Source organism: Sus scrofa, chromosome X, assembly GCF_000003025.6.
Source record: "Sus scrofa isolate TJ Tabasco breed Duroc chromosome X, Sscrofa11.1, whole genome shotgun sequence".
Classification (NCBI taxonomy): domain Eukaryota; kingdom Metazoa; phylum Chordata; class Mammalia; order Artiodactyla; family Suidae; genus Sus; species Sus scrofa.
The window spans coordinates 86,640,936-86,663,926 of record NC_010461.5 but is presented as its reverse complement, the minus strand read 5'-3'; the positions used below and the strand labels follow the sequence as shown (position 1 = coordinate 86,663,926).

The 22,991-nt window shown below is 35.1% G+C and overlaps 1 protein-coding gene across 8 annotated transcripts in view; it reads right to left on the bottom strand.

Annotated features, from left to right (window-relative positions):
* The window catches only part of NRK (Nik related kinase), a 128,874-nt gene continuing 106,469 nt past the window's right edge, over positions 587 to 22,991 (bottom strand). For 2 of the 8 annotated variants that reach the window (XM_021079901.1, XM_021079904.1), the window contains exons 22-28: positions 21,049 to 21,192; positions 18,708 to 18,866; positions 14,212 to 14,312; positions 12,051 to 12,200; positions 8,844 to 8,979; positions 6,088 to 6,227; positions 603 to 3,719 (exon numbers count right to left, since the gene is read on the bottom strand). In XM_021079901.1, coding sequence (XP_020935560.1) covers positions 3,624 to 3,719; positions 6,088 to 6,227; positions 8,844 to 8,979; positions 12,051 to 12,200; positions 14,212 to 14,312; positions 18,708 to 18,866; positions 21,049 to 21,192 — 926 coding nt within the window. In that variant the 3' untranslated portion in view covers positions 603 to 3,623. Of the gene's footprint in view, positions 3,720 to 6,087; positions 6,228 to 8,843; positions 9,004 to 12,050; positions 12,201 to 12,483; positions 12,627 to 14,207; positions 14,313 to 18,707; positions 18,867 to 21,048; positions 21,193 to 22,991 lie in introns of all 8 variants that reach the window. The other 6 variants (XM_021079906.1, XM_021079905.1, XM_021079907.1 and 3 more) reach the window with 5 other exon arrangements.

Sequence of the window (22,991 nt, the reverse complement as noted above, 5' to 3'; positions counted from 1 at the left end):
CTTGATGAACATCTCTCCAGAGTGTTCCAAAATAATAGGATCTTCATGGGACCATTCCTCTAATGCTTTTGTGACCTGCTGAAAGAAGTGCTATTCCTCTTCTGACCCCAGTTGAAGGACTCAGCTTTGTTGACAATCTTCCCTGTTTACTCTGTTTTCTATTTTCTACCATCACTCCACGCTAAACCTTTCTTGCATGACAATAAAGTACAAATCTTTACTCCTCTCTGGATAAATTTTGACTCTTCTCCACTGGACTTTAGGACACTGGGATGAGATGGGAAGGAAGTCAGCATTAAAACTTGCTCGGGTTTTACCCATACCCTGTGAGTCTGCATGTCTGTGTAAAGCATCATACATTCAGAGGAAAATTAATCAGTTTCTAATTTCACTGCTGTACCCAGAAATATTTTAGTCAGATCAATATATCTCTCCTTGGCTACAATTCCTAATGGAACAACAGGCAGAACCCCTAACACTTCATAATCACTGCATTATTACATATTCTAAAGAAATGAATGTTCTTTGAATGAGCCTTAATTCTGAGGTATTAGACTAATGTATTTCAAATAATGACACTAACAAATACATTTTAAAAAATTTATTTTTAGAGGTTGAACAATGATTCACTGCAGAATTTCTGATGAAACAATTAGCAGTCTCAAAGATTATTTCAATAATTTTTAAAGTTAGAGAAGATTGAATACAAATCAATTCAAATAGCACAGTTTTGAAAAGAATTGAAGAGTACTTAAAAGATCCCATTGAATTCATGTGGCATTATTCCTAGTTTTATGGAATATTTATAATTAAATGAGTCCTTGCAGAAAACACTTAGTGATTACTTTATCTAGAAACTGTAGCACTGAAAATATTTAAATTTATGCATTCTAATACATTTTGCGTGTGTGCACACATGTGTGGATTCTGCTTTGCCTATTTTACTACCTTAATGTTTATCCTCTCTTGCTGTTTCCTCTGAGACTCTTACCTTACTTCAAGAGACCTAATCATGCTGAACTTTTCTTGTCAGCCCTTTGCATAAATCATTTTCTAGTTTTTGAATATTTCCAATAATGCATGTTATTTTGGACAAGGGCTTTGGTAAGAAAACTAGACTAAAATAAAACTGTACTCTCTCCCAATGTTACTCAGAACGTGCCAGAACTTTCATGCTTCAAGTCACAGGACTAGGGAATTTTTCTTTTCAAGAATCCCTCTCAACACTTCTGTGATGGGTCATGGCTTCCAGGTGCTACTGCTACAAGATGAGGTATAGTTATAATTTCTTCTATTACTGTGCACTGACTATGAGATTTAATTGTCCCTTCACTTTTCTTGTTTCAGCTGGCAAAGGATATTAAAATTCCAGATGGATTAACATCTGAATTTGAAATATTCATTACCTACAAACCACTTTAAATATTTTCAGTCCTAGTTGGCTATACAGCACTTCAATCTTCTTTCTTAATATGTGCCCAGCTTCCTCTCCTCATTAGCATCTTATCATTTAATGCTCAATTACACATTCAAACTCTCTCTTGCTTGTTTACTTTGAGACGTTTCTGTAGATGTGGTTCGCTATTGTGTAGGTTTAGTAGAATAACAGCCACAGAGCACTATGGGAGTTGACTTCCTAAAATAGTTTACTGACTTACTGTGTTAAAATATGATTTTAAGATAAAACTTATTTTTGAACCTTAACTTTGAGTAAATATTATGAAGAAGAAATGAATTCTTAAAAGACTTGATTCTACATGCTACATAAATGAGAAAATTTTCTGAAATTCAAACATAGCAAGCTCCATTTGCTCAGCGATGAGGTTCTTGCACAAAGTTCCCCATCGCCTTTTTGGTGTACAAATTTATAATAATGAAGACTACTTCTAAGGAAATAATTTGACATAAAAGTTTGTTTTCTCTTTAAACTATTGCATTTAAAAAGTCATTCGAGTTGTAAACACTCAAGGATAAGCCAGTTTAAAGATCACATTATTGTGTCACAGTAACAGAAATGTGAATCACATTTATTTTTAAAATTCATGGATTCAGGTTCTCCTAAATTCTCATTATTGAGCTACTACATTCTTGATATAAGTTGTTAGGAAAATCCAAATCATCATTCCTGGCACCAAGGTGCCAAGAAATAATGTGCTATCACAAAATCACACATAGTCAGCTGCTTTTGTATTTTGGTTAACCAGGTAGTTTGAAAATTATTATCCCACTAGCACTGCCTTCAGATTTTAGAAGCAGAACTAGAGGAATTATACTGAGGTATACTTTGTGGTAGCTCTGTTGCTTCTCTACTGCCCCAGAACTAACCATGGTATTGAGGATGGATATGCAGAAATTATGCTTTTCACCAGGTAGCACTTACCATAGGTGACCAAACGCCACCCATCTATGGCGTCTATAACATGTTGGGGTGATGGTCTACCACAATTTTCACTACTATAAATTTGTAGACCTAGGTATTTGATGAAAGTTGGTTTTTTTTTTTTTTCAAAATCTTCTTTTAACCTATTACATTAAGTCCCCACAAGTGGACTTATCACCTTTAGATTAATTTCTGATTTTACAGAAATAGAAACATGAAAGACACAGGTATTAGCAGCCAAAACTTTTTGTTGTTACATTTCACTGTTTTTTGTTTAATAATTGGAGGGAATTTTTTATATAGTTTAATCTGGGATACAACAGAAAATATTTAATGCTGTCTGATGGTCACACTGTTGGCCAGATAAGCATTTTGATAAATCAACCAATCTGCTTTTGGGGGTAGAATTTGACGCCTACTTTAAGTACTAAAAAAAAAAAAAAAACACAACTCATTCTACAGTACATGTGTATAGGAGTTCAGTCCTGTATTCAGGCTTGCAAGTGTATTATTTGGTGGTTTTATAAAACAGCTATTGCACGTCTTTGGGGTTTCTGAGGAAAGTCAAGCATCTGAGGCTTTCTTCCTTTCTTATGAGGAGAAAACCAGCTTAACAAGGGATGAAAAGAACACAACTGGTCTCTAACTGTAAGCTTTACTGTCATGGAGCAATGAGGAAATGGGTGACCTTTTCCCCTTTATCACTTCAGTTTTCTCCAGGCATGCAGGTTGTTTAGCCTTAGTCTGGTTTATGACCAACTCTTATTATTTTCATTTCATAATCTAACCTTTGGTTCTTTATAGGACTTTGCAAATTTGCATATGGTTTGTTGCTATTTAAATTTTTTTCCAAAAAAAAAAAACCTCTTTCAGGGCCAATTCTTTTGAAAGGTGCTTGGCATCTAATTCATTACAGGTTTCTTAACTCCATATTGTAAAATCTGAATATAGATACTGTCCAAACTGTCCAAAGAGTAATGTTTGAGTTCACAGTAACAAAAGTTACAAAGTTTGTGCAAAAGACATTGTACACCAGTGGAGTACATAGAGCTTGCTATAGTTAATTTTATATATAAAGTTGCATTTCTCATTAAAACTATTCTGTGCTACATTAAAAGTAAAGTATCTGATTTAATTTTTCCCTACCAATAAAACTGAATGCTAATTTAATCTCAGAAATTTAAAAATGCAAATTGCATATTTACGATGTTTGTCAATGTCATAATAAACCATTTGGAACCTTTTAAACACTGTAAGTGCTTTGGAGCTCTTCAAGTTTTCCAAGGGTCATGAAATAAACCCGGCTGTGGTGATTGCGCAGGATAGAGGTAAAGAACAGCTTTAAAAAGAGAGAAAGAGACACCATTAGTAAATATTTAATATATTGCAACCTGATATTTGATAGACATAACTATAATTTCAGTGTATCTGCATTAACCAATTAAAATATTAAGTCAGACTCTTTTTTTCAGAATGGGCTTTCCTCAGATTAAAGAATAAGCATTTAAATTAGTATAGACATAGAACTACCATATGACCCAGCAATCCCACTTTTTGGCATATATCCAGACAAAACTTTCCTTAAAAAAGACACAGGCACCCGCATGTTCATTGCAGCACCATTCACAATAGCCAAGACATGGAAACAACCCAAATGTCCATCAACAGATGATTGGATTCAGAAGATGTGGTATAGATACACACTGGAATACTACTCAGCCATAAAAAAGAATGAAATAATGCCATTTGCAGCAACATGGATGGAAGTAGACACTCTCATCTGAGTGAAGTAAGTCAGAAAGAGAAAGACAAATACCATATCATATCACTTTTATCTGGAATTTAATATATGGCATAAATGTACCTTTCCACAGAAAAGAAAATCATGGACTTACAGATAGACTTGTGGTTGCCAAGGGGAAGGGGGAAGGAGTGGGATGGATTGGGAGCTTGGGGTTAATAGATGCAAACTATTGCCTTTGGAATGCATAAGCAATGAGATTCTGCTGTGTAGCACTGGGAACTAGGTCTAGTCAGTTATGATGGAGCATGGTAATGTGAGAAAATAGAATGTGTACATGTTGGTGTAACTGGGTTACCAAGCTGTACAGTAGGAAAAAAATTGGGGAAATAACTATTAAAAATAATAATAATAAAATAAAAAATAAAAATAAAAAATAAATTAGTATAGAGTCTAAATTATAATTTAAAAAACTCTTTTACCATTTTCTATTCTATATAATTGTACTTCCTATAGTTGAAATAAAATTAGGTTTTTTAGGTGGAATCATCTGCTAAATTTCTTGATTGATTTGGTTAACAGTTTTCCTTTGCTTAAAAAAAATCTACTTTTACTCAAGTTGACTTTCCCTTTTAATATACGGAAAATATTATTTATCCCCTTTTCATTATTGTTGCTAGTGTTTAAGTGGCCACTGAAATTTTTTACTTGGTGCAATTTTCTATTTCAATGGACTAGCCTGACATCAATAGACTGATATTATGGGCTAAACCAATTGGCTTAGAGATGAACATGTGTAAATGTGATCTGTGCCATTAAGAAAATTAGGACAGTGCATGAATGGAAATAGAAAACTGAGGTCTTTTGTTAGGACTAAGGCTTTCAACATCCACAACAGATATACTTAGGAGGGTGTGTGACATAATAATGATGATGATGATACTAGCTACCCTTGACTTAACACCTTTTATGTGCTTGGCAATATGTGAGATGCTTATTATGTACACATTATCAATAATTTCAGAATTGTTTCCAAAGCAGTTAACATTCCCATTGTTTGAAATGAGAAACCTAAGGCTCAGAAAGAGGAATCGAACTTTGAGGTTCTTACAAGTAGTTAGGTGGCAGAACCAGGACTGCATCCTAGGTTTATCTGACCTCAAACACTGGATCTTGCCATTGTATCTCTTTATATTGCAAACCAACACATTTTCTTGATGCCCAGGGCTTTACCCTGTTTGTTCTGATGTTAATTCAAATCCTCAGCAATCTCTTCCAAATGTGAATGTTTCCTAGTCCTGTTAGAATTATTTCTTCAGGCTATTATATCTCATAACATATAGGGACTATAATGATGTGATGCAATTAGTTTTTCCATCTAAACTATATGAATTGGTTAAACTGATCACATTACAGAAATAATTGCCAAATATAAATTTTGTTTTTCTTTCCTGTAAAATGGACATAATAATGTCCACTTGTTAAAAATTAAATGTGATAGCTTCTAGAGTGTTTAGCATAAACTCTACCACATAATTAGGTGTTCAACAAACATAAGTACATTTTCCTTCTTCTGTTATTGGATAAGGTTGAAAACCTTGAAAAAAGGCAAATTTACTCAACCATTTTTTTTCAAAACGTCATATTAACATGAATGTGAAAAGACTATGTATCAAAGACAATAACGGAATTTATAACAAAATAAAGCTCTGCTTTGGACATAATTAGAAATTTTACATTTTTGAAAATGATTTCTTTTTGAAACAAAATTTCTCTTACCAAATCAATGTTTCTAATGTAAGTTGCAGAACTGTTCTTATTATTTTATTATTATTATTAATAGTATAGCAATTTGGGAGGTTTAGCATAAATATATTTATAGACAGAAAGAAAAGGATTTAGCTTTCCTTAGTTAATTTTCATCACTTGGTTTATTTTCACTCTAACTGGGAGATGCAATTTATACCTTGTCACCTCGGGTACACAGAAATCTCAGCTTCTTTATTGACCTGCGCTTCAGTTCACTTTCCAGAGCCCTTGATTGCAAAGAGCGGACTTCAACGGCCTTTTGGCCCCATCCTGTGGTTCGTTGTGAACACTCATAAGCTACAATAAAAAATATAAAAGTCAGAAAAACACCAAATCTTTCTATTGTGATAGAAATCTATAACCACAGTCAACATTTGATTATTAAGAGTGACATTATTACAGTTCAGGTAAATATATTCTTTTTCTTTCCTCCTTTTAAGTCAGTCATTTGGCCACTGTGCTGCTCAGCAGTAGTGTTCAAACCAGCTATGTACTGTCACCATTTTGACCAACTATTCACCATTGTGAGTAACTAGATTTCAGTTAACTTTTGTATTCATATTCTACAATACGAATAACTAAGAGTTAATAAGAATAAATAAGAAAAACTAAGAGTTAATTTTACCCTGTTTGTAGAAAGTCAAATCTAGCCATGACCATTCTTTACAGTCTGGTTGAGGTACAACATGCTATAAGGTTTTGTATTTGTGTTTAAGTGACATACATGGAAATCTGACTAATTCCTCAAAATTAAAACTGTTAAAAAACAACTTGCTCAAGTAATGACGTTAGCAATTCTAATGTAATTGAATTAATGACCATGCTATAAGTAGAACTAAAGCTAATTTGATACCATTAAGGCTTTCTCTTGCTCAGGAAATTTTTAAGATTTTAACTTTTGGACCCTGTTTTATATTACTCAGTGACAATAAATATTATGACAATTGCTTTAAAGCAGAAAACCTAATTATGAAAATAGTATATAGTCAGCTGATGCTGTAAAATATTTTCTGACACAGGGAGCAGTTTTTTTCTCAACAACTGGATAGAGCAAAAATTTCTAAACTTAATGCATAACCTACTTGCTGAGTCTAAGGACACAGTTCATATAGGATTACATAATTTCTATCTTAAGTCTGAAACACATTATTCTGCCACTTAACCTAGCTACTGGGCTAGCTTGCCTATGAGATGGAATCCAATGATTTAGAGTGGTAATGCTTGATGATACTTGATGTGATTGCAGTCTCTCTGTTTTTATTTGAAAATCCAAAGCAATGATCTTATCAGTGAAAACATTTATCACATTTCAAGGAATTGTAAAATTTAAATTGGGGAAATCTGGATTTAGGTTAGTTTTAAACAATAAAACAGTTGATTTTATACAGCAAAAAGAGAGTAACTTACTTCCTTAATATTAGTGTTATAATGCAGTCTTTAGTATACTGTCAAAATACCTTACTACACAGACCTAAATATTGTGTTTTCTAGTGCTACAATTTATCTTACATACAGAGAGATGCTTTTCAAACTTTAGTGACTTAAAACAGCTTATTGTTTTAGGTCAGAAATTGTCCTGCCTAAGGGCAAGCGCTGTACCAGATGACTTTTCAGACCTCTTTGAGTCCTATAATTGTCTAATGGCATAAATATAGGGGTTCAGTTTCCCATTTAAACTGAGGTTTCCTTATTCCAATCTTCTGATTAATATATTGATCACAACCACTGTAAAGGTTAGAACAAGATTCATTATTTTGTTTCTTTTGCCCCAGATCTGTCAATTATATTGTAAGCATTTACCTTTTGTCACAAAATGGTTTTAAACCCTCTGCGAGTTCTTACTTGTTTGAAGAAATTGAAGGAGGTTTTTCAGGACAATCCTTAACACTATGCATGCAAAAAGTAAGGATTCTGTAGATTCAATGCAAAGTGCCATCATCCCATAATGAAAAAAAATTGTCCATTAAACAGAAGTTTTTTTAAACTGGTCCTCAAAGTCACATGTGGAAGATCACATTTAGCCATTTTACAGAGATTTCAGAAGCTTCTGGCTTTTCTACTAATAAACTACTTTTCTTTCTGTCTCTTTCACCCTCCTTCCTTCCCTTCATCCTTTCCTTCCTTCCTTCCTTTCTTCCTCCCTCCCTCCTTCTCTCTCTCCCATCTCTTTTATTTGCTTCTTTAAACTTCTCCTTCCAGGAGAATTTATCTTCCACAAATCATTCTACTCTCCCTAATATTTTTATTGTTCATATGCATTATTCTGTTCCTTGTCTAGAATCATTCCTGTAGTCGCCAAGGCTCAGAGACATACATGACAGTCTCAAGTTATTCAGATTTCCAGATCAGCAGTCTTGTATTGGTCAGGAAGAATAAAAAATGTCCTGGTCTAACAAAGATGAAAAGGCAGTTTTCTTTATATTGCCATCTGGGTAGTAGCTAATAGGCATTCCAGTCAGTAATATTTATCTGACTGGAATATTTTGTAAGTGAAGGATGATGAAATCTTAGTGATAATATGTCACATATTCAGTTTATGTTTGATTCCTCACAGGACTATTACTTGCTAAACATAAAACTATTGAGTGTATAAAATGGAAACATTTTGCTCTTCTCTTACGACTATCTGGCAATCTAAGATAAAGGTAAACCCCCAAAATCAATGTGATGGAATGAAGCATTTTCAACATCTGTGTAAAATCTGCAAGCAAAAGGAGTTAAAACAAAATTATAGATGACCATGGAAAGGAATTACTTTCCTATTTTAATTATATGATTATTGAAAATAAAAATTAAGACAGCTAAATCAGTTTCCTATAATTATGCAGTATCCCAAGTTAACCCTATATGCCTTGAGAAAAAGTGTTGCTTCAGGAAATAGTTCATCTGAAAGAAGAGAAATTTTATACATACCTACTGAAGATGGTATGTCTTTCCATACTTCCAGGATCTTCTTGAAGAGTTGTTCATTTGCTTCCATAGAAAGGGCTTCAGCATTGAAGGTGAGCATCATGCCAATTCCCAAGGAATCAGGTAAAATGATGATATTCTGTGGTATAATGATTTCCAGGGGCTGGAATTATGTTTCATAAGGATTTATATGTCCAACATTTTATCACTATTACTTTAATTGAAGCAGCTTGGCTGAGCAATAAAGACCAAAAAGGGGTTCAAAGTGCAGGAAGGAAAGAAACTTCCATTTCAGTATTAAACAGCATTCTATTCAACACTTGAAAAGAGCCTTCCTTACGTCATAAAATTGTCACTGTTTACTATTCTCCTTTATATTTAGGATAAAAACTTGTTTGAGAAAAGCAGAGATATATTTCCAACACAGAGAAATTCACTGAAATTTCACAAAGCATTATGTATGATGATAGAAGAAACTTTACTTGTTTGATTTCAAGTTGATTTAAGCTCAGCATTAATGAACATTTAAGTAAATAATGTGTGAATCAAGTAACAAATACAAAATCACTGGTTATCAACCAATTTCATTCAAATCAGAAATAAAAAATTAAATTTAAAATTGCTTGAGTTTAAATATTTACAAGGAGCAGTCTTATAGTATGCTTCACTGCTTTAACTGTAAGTCATCCTCCCTTCACCAAAAACACAGAATTTTTTATCCAACTTAAATAATCTTAAAATATCTTCAATTCAGAGATGAATTAGGTGACAAAATATGAAATACTAAGAAACATCTAAGAATTTCTAAATTTCATGATGCATAAAGCAATGTAGATATTGTCACATAAATCATATTTCTCTAAAAATGAACAATTACTTCCTCTAGTATTTCCCCAAATCAGCAAATTAAAAGAAAAAAGGTCAAAAACTATACTTGCCAAACCCAGCGTATTCAGGCCAAGAGCGTGAGGCCATGTCTCTGCAACAACAATTCTTAAAACTAAAATGGGGATCCAGAGGCGAAAAGCAATTTTAATGCGTTCCCTAGGCACTCGCATGAGCAATTGAATCAGAAAAGAGATGAAGGAAGAGAGAAAAAGAAATTGCAAGAAAAAAGGTTGTCTCAAAAAATTTTGTTCAGAATAAAGCTGGACTGCTATAAATCCAGAAAGTTTCAGAGGTAATTCTCTTGCTTCTCAGATGATTCCTGCAGTAACCACATATTTTCTAGCAAACACGGCTCCTTTGTAACTTTACAGCTTTTGTAATCTAGCACTCTTGGAAAAATATTATTTTTAGTATATTTTGCTTCAGAAGACACTCTCTCCTCCCTTCCTTATATTAGAATCCTTTCTTGTTTAATGGGTCAAGACACTAGGGCATTTAGCTAAAAATTCTATTTTTGAATACACTTAAGGTATCCTAATTAGGACAGAAAATGATTTTTTAAAAAACTCATCTTCTCTCATACTCATTTCTACAATAATTAATTGATTGGCTTCAAAAGAAAATAATTCTCCTTGCTTAATAGTCAAGTGGAACACAGAATTCAATCTTCCTGAGTCATTTTTCAAATAAGTGTAAACTTGGACCAACATTGTAATGTTAAATAACACACTAGCTTCAATATAAAGGCTATCTGATGGACATAAAAAAAGTAATGATGGAAGACACTCCAAGTGAAGAGTACTATAATATTTATACCGAAATTAACCTGAACTTATATTTAAGTTGCTTTGGCTGAGTTTGGTTCAGTATTTTCTACATTATAAACAGTGATTTCTATATAATCATAGGTGACAACCAAATGGTCAGCTAATTAGATTGTTAAATATGACCAAAACTTAAAAAAAAATGTCTCCACTAATGACCTGATAATTTCTCTATGTAATTTGTCAGATATATGAGATATTTCTGAAAGCTGTGCAAAATAGCATTACTACAGTGATTTAGAAGTACATAAAAGTTTTCTCGTAGACTTTTGTATAATGGTTAACTGCTAAAACTTTAGGAGTCGACAAAATGGGAATTTAAAAAGGGTGAAGCAGAGATTTGTGGTTCAGTCCTTCTTTTTCAAATAATTTTCAATAGGTAAATTTTCATTTTCACCATCAAATTTGAGATACAGTAAAATCATATTATGTATGGTGTGTGTGTGTGAGCGGTATTATGTTATGTTTGAACTCTTTGTATAGTATTTTTACAATTATCTACATTTTAGGTGCTGTGCAATATTTTCATATTTATAATTATTTAAAAGTTAAGACTTGAAGTACATTAGTTTTCAAAATGCTGAATCCTTTGATCAGAAATTCTAGGTGTATGGAGTTCCCGTCGTGGCGCAGTGGTTAATGAATCCGACTAGGAACCATGAGGTTGTGGGTTTGATCCCTGCCCTTGCTCAGTGGGTTAAGGATCTGGCGTTGCCATGAGCTGTGGTGTAGGTTGCAGACATGGCTCAGATCCAGCGTTACTGTGTCTCTGGCATAGGCCGGTGGCTGCAGCTCCGATTCAACCCCTAGCCTGGGAACTTCCATATGCTGCGGGAGCAGCCAAAGAAATAGCAAAAAAAGACAAAAAAAAAAAAAGAAAGAAAGAAATTCTAGGTGTAATTTACACTATAGGAGAATGCTTTATGGTAATTTGCTATATATTATATTTAAAGTAGTACAATCTGGATAAAGAAGGGGGATACACATAATAATGCTGCAATACTGGTGTAATAAAAAACATTGTTAATGCATTAAAAGGTGCAGAGGACTAAAGTAAACATTGCAAACTCATATGCCTACTACTGCCAGTTATTTTAAATATATCAAAGTGGATGGATAGAGAATGTATAACATATATTCCATCTGAAAGTGGGTAGGCACGAATTGGTTTCAGTTGACTATGGCCAGATAGTAATGTGAGTCTGATGTCATCAGATCATTGATTTATCAATAGAAATACATATTTTATGTGTAAACTATGCCCATTTAAAACCTAACAAACAAAAAAACCCCACTGTCTGTAAAACAGTCTTAGCTGCCTGGACTAAGAAACCATCAGTGATTTTTGTTTATCCATTACTACTTTTTGATACTTTACACTTACCTTTTATGTCTAAATTCTAGTATAGATATTAACACTTATATTTTTAAACCTTTAAGATTTTGGACATTTGGAAATACTCGAATTGTGTTATTCAATAATTTCTGGGGATCTTACGTTATTTGGCAGGGTCACATCAGACATAACCTCAGATTCTGCATCAATGATGTGATATCCATCTGCTGAGCTGAAGAAAATCTTTAGTCTTTTCTCAGAACCAATAGCCAGGTCAACTGTCACTGGCTTATGACCAAGTGTTGGAAACACCTGTAGATATAAAACCAAATATGGCCAAAAGGCCAAAAATGACACTCTAAGGTGAAAATTCCCCCACCCTTTTGCTTAACAGGTTTATAAAACCCAGAATGATTTTTTAAAATTACATATTTTGAGACCTATGTATTACAACTTTTCTTAGGTCTGTTATTATAACAAGAACAATTATATTCAGGTTCTAAATATTGATTTTTCCTTGGAAGGCCAAATCTCCAATGATCCTAAGAGCTTTGCATGGCCCTATGCTCTGTTTGCTGTCTTTTAAATTCCTTGCCTTGAGCTTCAGCAAATGAAGGAGCTCATCTGGTCTCTTAAATCGGTTTGCTGGATCAGCTGCCTGTATTTTTGCCAGTATTCGTATATAGGCTTCATAGGACATGTAGTCTCCTTCGGAGTCTGCTGATTGATCAATGCACACTTGGTAGGGAATGAAAAAGGCCAGACATGTTAACCTACCATAGACTGGATGTATTCTAGGTTCTTATGGTTCCTAGTCCAAGGAAACGAAAAGCCAAACAGGATTCATTGCCAAGTTCAGGTCATAGTAGAGGACTGGGCATCACAGGTTTCATCATGCTGAAGTCATGAGGTAGGATTCAAGAACTGGAGTAAGGACTTGGACTAGGAACTGTGTATCAGGCTGGACAGACTATTCGTACTTACCTTCTTCACTTTCTAGCTCCATACCAGGCAGCTCTGACCAATCAGCAGACACCCAAGAACAAACCCATATCCAAATACTGACAGCTGACCCAAGGCCCAATTTAGGGAGATCAGATAAGGGATATGATTTGCGTAAGCATAGACCCAGACTGTCTATATAGTAGTCTATGCTATTTATAAAAGAACGTATTTATTGTACAAATAGACATTGGGATCAGTCATAAACATTAACCAATCTTTATTGCATATATGTGATGTTTTGGCCTATAAAATACACCAGGAAAACAGATTTTGACCTAAGATACAATACTGTTTCATGAATACCTTGCTGGGATTTATCATGATGTGTCCCTATCAGTTCTTTATAAAAACTTGTCCATAGACTATTGTTCTAAATATCCTGGGATGTTTGCTAAAAATATAAATTCCTAGGCTGAACTTCAGACCTACTAATTTGGCCTGGGGTTGGGTCTGAGACCTAAACTTTTAACAAATACTCCAGATGGTTCTTATGTATATCCCAGATTAAGAGATACTAGACTCTAATGCCATCAGTTCAATAATAAGTCCTTACTACTATAGAATAAATACAAAATAATCCTATTTATGTTGAATTCTGGAGCATTATGAAAAGATAATAATGATAAAAGGGTCCCCAGTTTATGAGATGTGATTAAAAGTCATCAGAAACTTAATTGTTTGGGACAATAAATGGTTACCTTAAGAGGCTGATCCATAGAAGTTCAGTTAAATCATAAGGGTGGAAATAGTACTCATAATACAAATAAACTTAACTACAATTCCTTGTAATAACTGTAGAGAAAAATATGTCTAGAGATCCAGCTTGGAAAAAATATTAAGCCACCTTTCCTCCTTACACCCATCTACTGTAGCCCTGATAATTAGAGTAAAGGCTTTTTCTTCCCTCATTCCTCTTTCAGTGGGGTTCCTCCTTCTACCATTGTCACACATTCCCTCTGCTCACCACTCCCACTAAGACAGAACAGGGACTTTCTGAGCTTCAAGTCATTGAGGTGGCACCCAATGTCTGTGTTTGTATTTTAAAAGAGAAGTTCTTCATGTTGACTATAGGAATTGGGGGTGAGGAGCTGGTGAGGAGATCCTGTAAGGGGAGAGGTCAGGGATTTTGCTCACACTCTCCCTTGCTGTGGTGCCTGTGAATTGTCTAAAAAATGGGTTAAACAATAATTATTGACATGATATGTTCAATTGACATTAACTGTTGAAGAACGGTATATATTTCTGCTCCTATATTCCAAAATACTGTTCTGTTTACAATTTCTCAAAAGAAAAACCAAAGAAAAATGGGACTACTCACTTTAATAGCAGTGCTTTCATCAAAGGACTTTGGTGCCCACGCATACAGGTGAATTGATGATTTCAAAGCAATTGCAATATATGTTGTTTCTTCATGTTGGACTGCAATAACGAAATACAAAGAAACGACAATGCCACAGAGTTAACAAGAACACTCAAGTATTTGTCTTTGTCATTGAAAACGTTATAACAACAATTTAAGAGCATAGATAACACATTTTTAGAAAGTTATTTGGTTACAATTTGATGCCCAAAAGAAGGTAACAAAAATACCATATAGTCTTATGGAGGCTATGCATTAATCTTCAAGAATACTCTAAATTGTACACTGAAAAACTACACAATATTGCCGAAAGAAATTAAAGCAGATCTAATTAAATGGAAATACTTCCTCTGCTCAAGAATGGTCAGACTTAACACTGTTAAGAGGGCAATATTATCTGAAGTGATCAGATTCAATGCACTCTCTATGCAGAAATGGAAATGATGATCCTCAAATTCACATGGAATTGGAAGGGGGCCCAAATAGTGAAAACAATCTTGAGAAGTTCTCTTGTGGTGCAGTGGGTTAATGATCGAGTGTTGTCACTGCAGTGGCCTCGGTTGCTGCTGTGGCATGGGTTCAGTCCCTGGCCTGGGAACTTTTGCATGCTATGGACCTGGCCAAAAAAGTCCCCAACAAACTCCAAAAAACGCAATCTTTAAAAAAGTTGGAGGACTCACAGCTCCCAATTTCAAAGCTTACTACAAGACGCAGTAATCAAAACAGTGTAGTACTGACGTAGGATAGACATATAGATGAAAGGAGTAGAATTCAATGTCTAAAAATAAACCCATACATCTACAGTCAATAGTACCAAGGCTATTCAATAGGGAAAGGATAATCTTTTCATCAGATGGTACTGGGATAACTGGCTATTTACATACAAAAGAATGAGTTTGACTTCCTGCCTCACTTCATATACAAATATTAACACAAAATGGATCAAAGATCTAAATTAAGAGCTAAAATTATAAAACTCTTAGAAGTAAATATAGGAATAAATCTTCATGGAAATAGATTCTTACATTTGACACCAAAACCATAAGCAACAAAAGAAAAAAACAGATAAATTGGGTTTCATTAAAAATTTTTTTTTGTCTTTTTGCCTTTTCAAGGGCCAACCCCACAGCATATGGAGGTTCCAGGGCTAGGGGTCTAATTGGAGCTGTAGTTGCCAGCCTATGCCAGAGCCACAGCAATGCAGGATCTGAGCCACATCTGTGACCTACACCACAGCTCACAGCAATGCCAGATCCTTAACCCACTGAGCTAGGCCAGGGATCAAACCTGCAACCTCATGGTTCCTAGTCAGATTCGTTAACCATAGAGCCACGACGGGAACTACTGGGTTTCATTAAAATTATTACCTCTGTGTATCAAAAGACACTATCAAGAAAGTGAAAAGGACTGTTGGTGGGAATGTAAGTTGGTACAACCACTATGGAAAACAGTATGGAGATATCTTAGAAAACTATACATAGAACTACCATATGACCCAGCAATCCCACTTTTGGGCATATATCCAGACAAAACTTTCCTTGAAAAAGACACATGGACCCATATGTTCATTGCAGCACCATTCACAATAACCAAGACATGGAAACAACCCAAATGTCCATTGACAGATGATTGGATTCCAAAGATGTGTTATATACAATGGAATACTACTTGGCCATCGAAAAGAACAAAATAAAGCCATTTGCAGCAACATGGTTGGAACTAGAGACTCTCATACTAAATGAAGTAAGTCAGAAAGAGAAAGACATACCATATGATATCACTTATATCTGGAATCTAATATATGGCACAAATGAACCTTTCCACAGAAAAGAAAATCATGGATTTGGAGAATAGACTTGTGGTTGCCAAGGGGGAAGGGGAAGGAGTGGGATGGATTGGGAGCTTGGGGTTAACAGATGCAGACTATTGTCTTTGGAATGGATAAGCAATGAGATCCTGCTGTGTAGCACTGGGAACTATGTCTAGTCACTTATGATGGGGCATGATAATGTGAGAAAAAAGAATGTATACGTGTATGTGTAACTGGGTCACCATGCTATACAGTATAAAATTGACAGTACACTGTAAACCAGCTACAATGAAAAAAATAAACATCATATTATGTACATATATAAAAGAAAGTGAAAAGGCAATGTATATAATGGGAATAAATATTTGCAAGTCATATATCTGATAAGGGTCTAATATCTAGAATATATAAAGAATGCTTACAACTGCACAAAAAGATAAATAACACAAGGAAGATATACAAATGGCCAATAAACACTTGAAAAGACACTCAACAACATTACTTATTAGGTAAATGCAAATAAAAATTAAAATGAGTTGCCACTTTACACAATGGCTAGAATCCAAAGACTGATATATACAAGTGTTGTTGCCAAAGATGAAGAGAAATGTGGAGCCTCCATATATGTGGCAATGTAAAATGGTAAAGCCACTTTTAAAAAGAGCTGGCACATTTCTCCAAAGAAGACAGACAGTTGGCCAAAAAGTACATTGAAGATACTCAACAGCACTAATTATTAGAGAAATTCAAATCAAAATGGCAATGAGATATCACCACACACTAGTCTGAATGGCCATCATCAAAAAATCTATAAACAATAAATGCTAAATAGGGTGTGGAGAAAAGGGTACCCTTCTACACTGTTGGTGGGAATGTAAATTGGTCCAGCTGCTATGGACAACAGTATGGAGGTTTCTTAAAAAAATATAGAACTACCATATGATCTTGCAATCCCACTCCTAGGCATATATCCAGAGAAAACTATAATTCAAAAAGATGCCTACACCCCAATGTTCACTGCAGTACTATTTACAATAGCTAAGATATGGAAGCAACCTGAATGTCCACTGACAGAGGAATGGATAAAGAGGATGCACTACATATATACAATAGAATATAACTCAGCCATAAAAAAGAATGAAGTAATGCCATTTGCAGCAACATAGACGGACCTAGATTCTCATACTAAGTGAAGTAAGTCAGACAGAGAAAAACAAATAACAGATGATATTACTTATATGTGGGAATTACATATACATGCTACTATATACAAAATACGCAATTAACGGGGACCTACTATATAGCACAGGCAAATCTACTCAATATTCTGTAATAACCTCTATGGGAAAAAAAGAATGGATATGTGGATCTATGTACATCTGATTCATTTTGCTGTACACCTGACACTGACACAACACTGTAAGTCAACTACACTCCAATGAAATAAAAAAAATAAAATAAAATCAGTCTGGCAGTACTACCCAAGAGGAAAGAAAATATTCACTGTTGTGTACGAAGACATGTATGAAAATGTTCATAGCAGGATTATTCTTAATAGTCAAAATGTGGATAAAGTGCAAATATATAAACAATGGATGTATAAAATTTGTGTAAACAAAAGGTTATATATTTATTCAATGCAATACTATTCATCAATAAAAAGGAATATTGGAGTTCCCGTCGTGGCACAGTGGTTAACGAATCCAACTAGGAACCATGAGGTTGCGGGTTCGGTCCCTGGCCTTGCTCAGTGGGTTAACGATCCGGCGTTGCCCTGAGCTGTGGTGTAGGTCGCAGACGCTGCTGGGATCCCGCGTTGCTGTGGCTCTGGTGTAGGCCAGAGCAGCTACAGCTCCGATGAGACCCCTAGCCTGGGAACCTTCATGTGCCGCAGGAACAGCCCTAGAAAAGGCAAAAAGACAAAAATAAATAAATAAATAAAAATAAAATAAAAAGGAATATTGATGCATATTGTACAGGTTACAGGATCTATAAACCTTGAAAACATTATGTAAAACCATAAAATATATAATTCCATTTAAAAAATTATGGAGAAAAGATGAATCTATAGCAAAGAAAATAGATCAGTAGTTACTTAAGACTATGAGAGGAATAAGGTAAGAGAAATGAAATGTGAAGTGATTGGTAATGGCCATGACTTTTCTTTTTAGAATAATGAAAATTAGATCATAGTGATGGTTATAGAATTCTATAAACATACCACAAATGTACAATCGTACACTTTAAATGGGTGTATTTTATGGTTTGCATATTATTTCAATAGAACTTTATTTTTTAATAAAGAAAAATGTACAAAAAGATACATCCACATTTATATAATTAAAGTTAATAGAAGCAGGAAGAAATATCAGTTCATATGAACTAGATTGACTGGAAAGGGAAGAAAGATGAGAAAGTAAACCAAACAAGTTTAATAGCTATTTCAGTCAGTCAATATTTTCACAAAAATAGCTATGGTTGTGACATAAAAGATCTGAAAGATATCTCAATGAAATTCACTCATCTTTGTATTTGTAATTGTAAATTCTTTCCTTCCTCTACTTTGCCATTCACAGTAATGCACTTTGCCAAATGAAGGGAAGCACAATTTATATAGCTATAGTAAACATGAAATGAGACTTACGGACACTGAAGTGTTCACAGCCTGTCAACTTGTCAATAGCTTTACAGGCTTCCTCTGTCTTTAACATCTCCTCTTGTCTTCTTTTACTCTCTGGATCATCATTCAAAATCTTGTTCCTCAGCCAAGTCAAATGATATACCCGAAGCCTGTTCTTACGGCCTGATAGATAAGATACAATGTTTCAATTCAGTCTATTTTTAAAAATATATTAGAAGAACAAAAAAGGTAAAGGAATTTTATCTTTTTAACCAAATGTTTTCATTAAAGTAAGAAGCACTTTTAAGAAACCATACTGCATTGGAGTCTTCCCTTTAGGGTTTGGAAATGTGATAGCAAAGTATCTCTTAGTCTCTCACTTCCAAGAGACAGGCAAAGTGTCTACCAGGACCTATGTGGAAGTAAATGAGAATACTTCTTTGGAACAGATTAAGATTGCCATTGTGCAGGCAATAAAATTACTATCCATTCATTTGTACCTTGGCTTTTATCTAAATTATGACCTTTCTGGGATTCAGAGACCCAGAACATATCTCTTGGTATACATGAGGATGTCTGAGGTATTGATTGTTAGGCATTCTGGACCAGTGAGATGAGTCTCTATACACTTTCATTTCAGTATGCTTACGAAATAATTGAACATTTTTATTATTTTTCACAACCCAATTTATCTTTAATGTTAACTTTCTAATTGTAAATCCCATCAAATTCTTACAATTCCTTTAGGAAAAGCAAGCCATTAAAATTACACATTTCTTTTCATATATAGTGACTGTACATTCATTTTTAGGGTTTGTGATTATAAGATTTCTAGGCCCAACAATAAGATTCTTACTTATTAATATATTAATCCTATATATGTCTTTACATGACATTTTTTTTTTTGTCTTTTTGCTATTTCTTGGACCGCTCCTGCGGCATATGAAGGTTCCCAGGCTAGGTAGGGGTCGAATCGGAGCTGTGGCCACCGGCCTACGCCAGAGCCACAGCAACGCGGGATCCGAGCCGCGTCTGCAACCTACACCACAGCTCAGGGCAACGCCGGATCGTTAACCCACTGAGCAAGGGCAGGGACCGAACCTGCAACCTCATGGTTTCTAGTCGGGTTCGTTAACCACTGCGCCACGACGGGAACTCCTACATGACATTTTTGAAGCAGTTAGTTAGAATTCAAGCAACTGTATCTACTGCCATTCTATTCTTAAATGGTAAAACAAATTTGAGATCCAAACTATCAGATATCTTTCTACACTGATGTTCTCAGTACTATTTGATGCAAAAAAACTGCTCATTTATGAGAAAGTTAAGCATTAAAAAGAGCACGTTTGAGTAAGAAAAATCTGGATAAAAAGTAATCTGTTATCCAGATGTGTAGTCTCTAATCATGCAGATGTTTTCAAAAACTAAATGTTGCATTTGTGTGCCTCAAGCAATTCTAAATGAATGACCATGAAACATGGTCAAAAGAATCAGGAAGCTTTAGTGTATCTATAGAGGATTTTCTCTCTAACCAAAACTTAAAGCAAAGCTAATCATATGTAGGACTATACATAATCATTAATTAATGTGTAATATCACTATTATGTATAGACAGGAAGTATATAAACACAAATTACTGTAATTGGCATCATTTTATTCTATAGTCAAATCATTTAAAAATATTTCCATAATCTTTCGAGTCTTTTTTTTTTTTTTGGCCTAAAGTCAGCATTAATATTAGTGCTTTTCTGATACAAAGAACTGTTTAGTAATCACAATAATTATTAACATCCATTTATTTGGTCTCTCATATTCAAAGGTTCAGGCTCAGACTGTCCAAAACTAAGAAGTTCAACTACAATGTGGGAAGAATGGAGAGATCTTAGGGGATCCATTTTTGTTACCAACCCTATCCGCAGGATCTCATGATAAGGCTCTGCTAGGGACAACAGAGTCTCCTTTCATCTAATTATTGCACTCTGTTCTTCGTTGTTTCTAACACATAACAGGAAAGGTATATAGTGGAGGTTAGTGTGGTTGTGAGTGTGTGGGTGGGTGAAGCTATGAGTTGTGAAATTGTAGGCGGCTACTCAGAAAAGACCTGAAAGGATGCAAATGGCATGGTTTTTCTTATCACTGACCTAGGATAGGTACATTACAATCAAATACCCAGACACCAAAGGAGAGTCGGAATTTTAAATTGTAAATAGAGAAGAAAATACAAGTAGGAAAGCCTGGTGCCCTAATTAAAGGTTATATTTAAAGTGCTTTCCTGTGAATGCTTTCACCTGAGAAAGTCTTTAGCCTAGTTTGCAACCTAATTAATCTGAATAATTACTCAGCTAATTTTAGTTCTTAAACAAACCTGAGATAGTAATCAGCAAATTGAGTGGCTCTACAACTTGAATCTGACGAAATGGTCTTCGCTTTATAAGTTTAGTAATGTCCGCCTTTCCACTTCTGTCCATCAGATACAGATTTGATCGAGTTCCTAACAGCAAATTCACTCCTGTCCATATATAAAATGAAAAGTGCTATATTATCTCAGATTACATTTTTGTAATTGAATTTATATTAGTATTTTTGCTACTCAAGTGTGCTGATCTACGTAAAAAAAGGTGACATTTATCATTTTAGGCTAATATTAACTTCATTCTGTGTAAAAATGTACTACCAACAGAACAAATTGATTTTCATTGAAATACAGAAGATAATACCCTCTGGCAATATTGTTCTGGCTGATGTCTGGTGTGCTATCACACAAGTAGAACGTAATACGTAGCTCAGAACCATTTGTAGGGTCCCAAACTTTATAAAAAATATCAATCAACCCTTTTGAAAGTTATCATTAAATATTCAAGATACCTAACTTTTGTGAAGTCTTCAATTCAGTTGGCTTCTGATTCCTAACTATAACAGGGTTTTAATGCTTTTAAAGTAACTGTATCTAAATTGTTTTTAAATTGAATTATTCTGTGTTCATGCATGTATGAAAAAACTTACATTGCTAAATACCTATAAAATTAACTCTTATTTTCATGTATTTAAATTCCTACACTCTATTATTTGTCTGCAGGATGTATTCATTCAAATATAAGCACTGTTTAAAGACAGAATGAGAAGACTAAAATAGGATATTGAACTAAAGTTAGAATACACTTCAAATAGGGATTCAGGATAAAGATGGAGTAAGAAGAGCCTGAACACACCTCTTTTCATGGAGGCACAAAATTTACAGGGCAGCTATCAATGAGAATGACCTGAAGACTAGCAGTAAAGATTTTCTACAGCTAAAGATATAAAGAAGGAGCCACAACGAAATGGGAAAGAGGGGCACAGATGTGGTTAAATATCTAGGGTTGATGACTCACAAACAAGAGGATTATCATAACCACACACGTTCTCCCCAAGGAGCAAGGCATCTGAGTCCCCATTGGTTTCCCCAGCCTGAGGGTCTGGCACTGGGAAGGTGAGCTCCCAGAACATCCAGCTTTGAAAACCAAGTGGGGCTTGTGTTGGGAAGAGCTGGAGGTTTATAGGAAAAAGAAACTCCACTCTTAAAGAGCATGCACAAAATCTCACATACTCCAAGTTCCAGGGCAGAAGCAATAGTTCAAAAGGTGGGTCAGGCCCACTTGTTGATCTTGGAGAATCCCCCTGGAGAGGCAAGAGGCAGCTAGGACTCCCTCTGGGGACTGAGATACTGGCAGTAGCCATTTGGGGAATCTTGTTCTACCATGTGGACACCAGTCTTGACAAACCCTGTTTTGGAATCCTCCGTCTAGGCTATTAGTATTGGGAGCCTGCTCCACCCACCAGCATGGCCACAGTAATTGCATACCACCAGGCTGTACAGCCATTTGCATGGGAGGCTGCTCTGTTCACCAGTAAATCTGCAGCACTTGTGCATTGCCAGGCTGCACAGCCAGCCATGCAAGAAGGCTGCACCACTCAGAAGTTAGTCCAAAGCACTTGCATGCCACTGGGCCACACAGCCAAACATGCAGGCATTAGCAGTCCCACAGCAACCACATGAGGCAGGCCCTTGCAGCCAGCCAGGCTAGTGACCAGCCTGCCTACCAACATACCCATAGTAGCTGGCTTTGCCACAATAGAAAGGCACATACAGCTCACATAGGGGACACCCCTAGAGCACCTAGTTCTGGTGGCCAGAGGGGAGCATGCTGCTGGGCCCTTCAAGACATCTCCTACATAAGGCCACTTCTCCAAGACTGAGAGAGAGGTAATGGACTTACCTAAAACATAGAAATAAAAACAGAATTATGCAAAATGAAAGACTAAGGAATA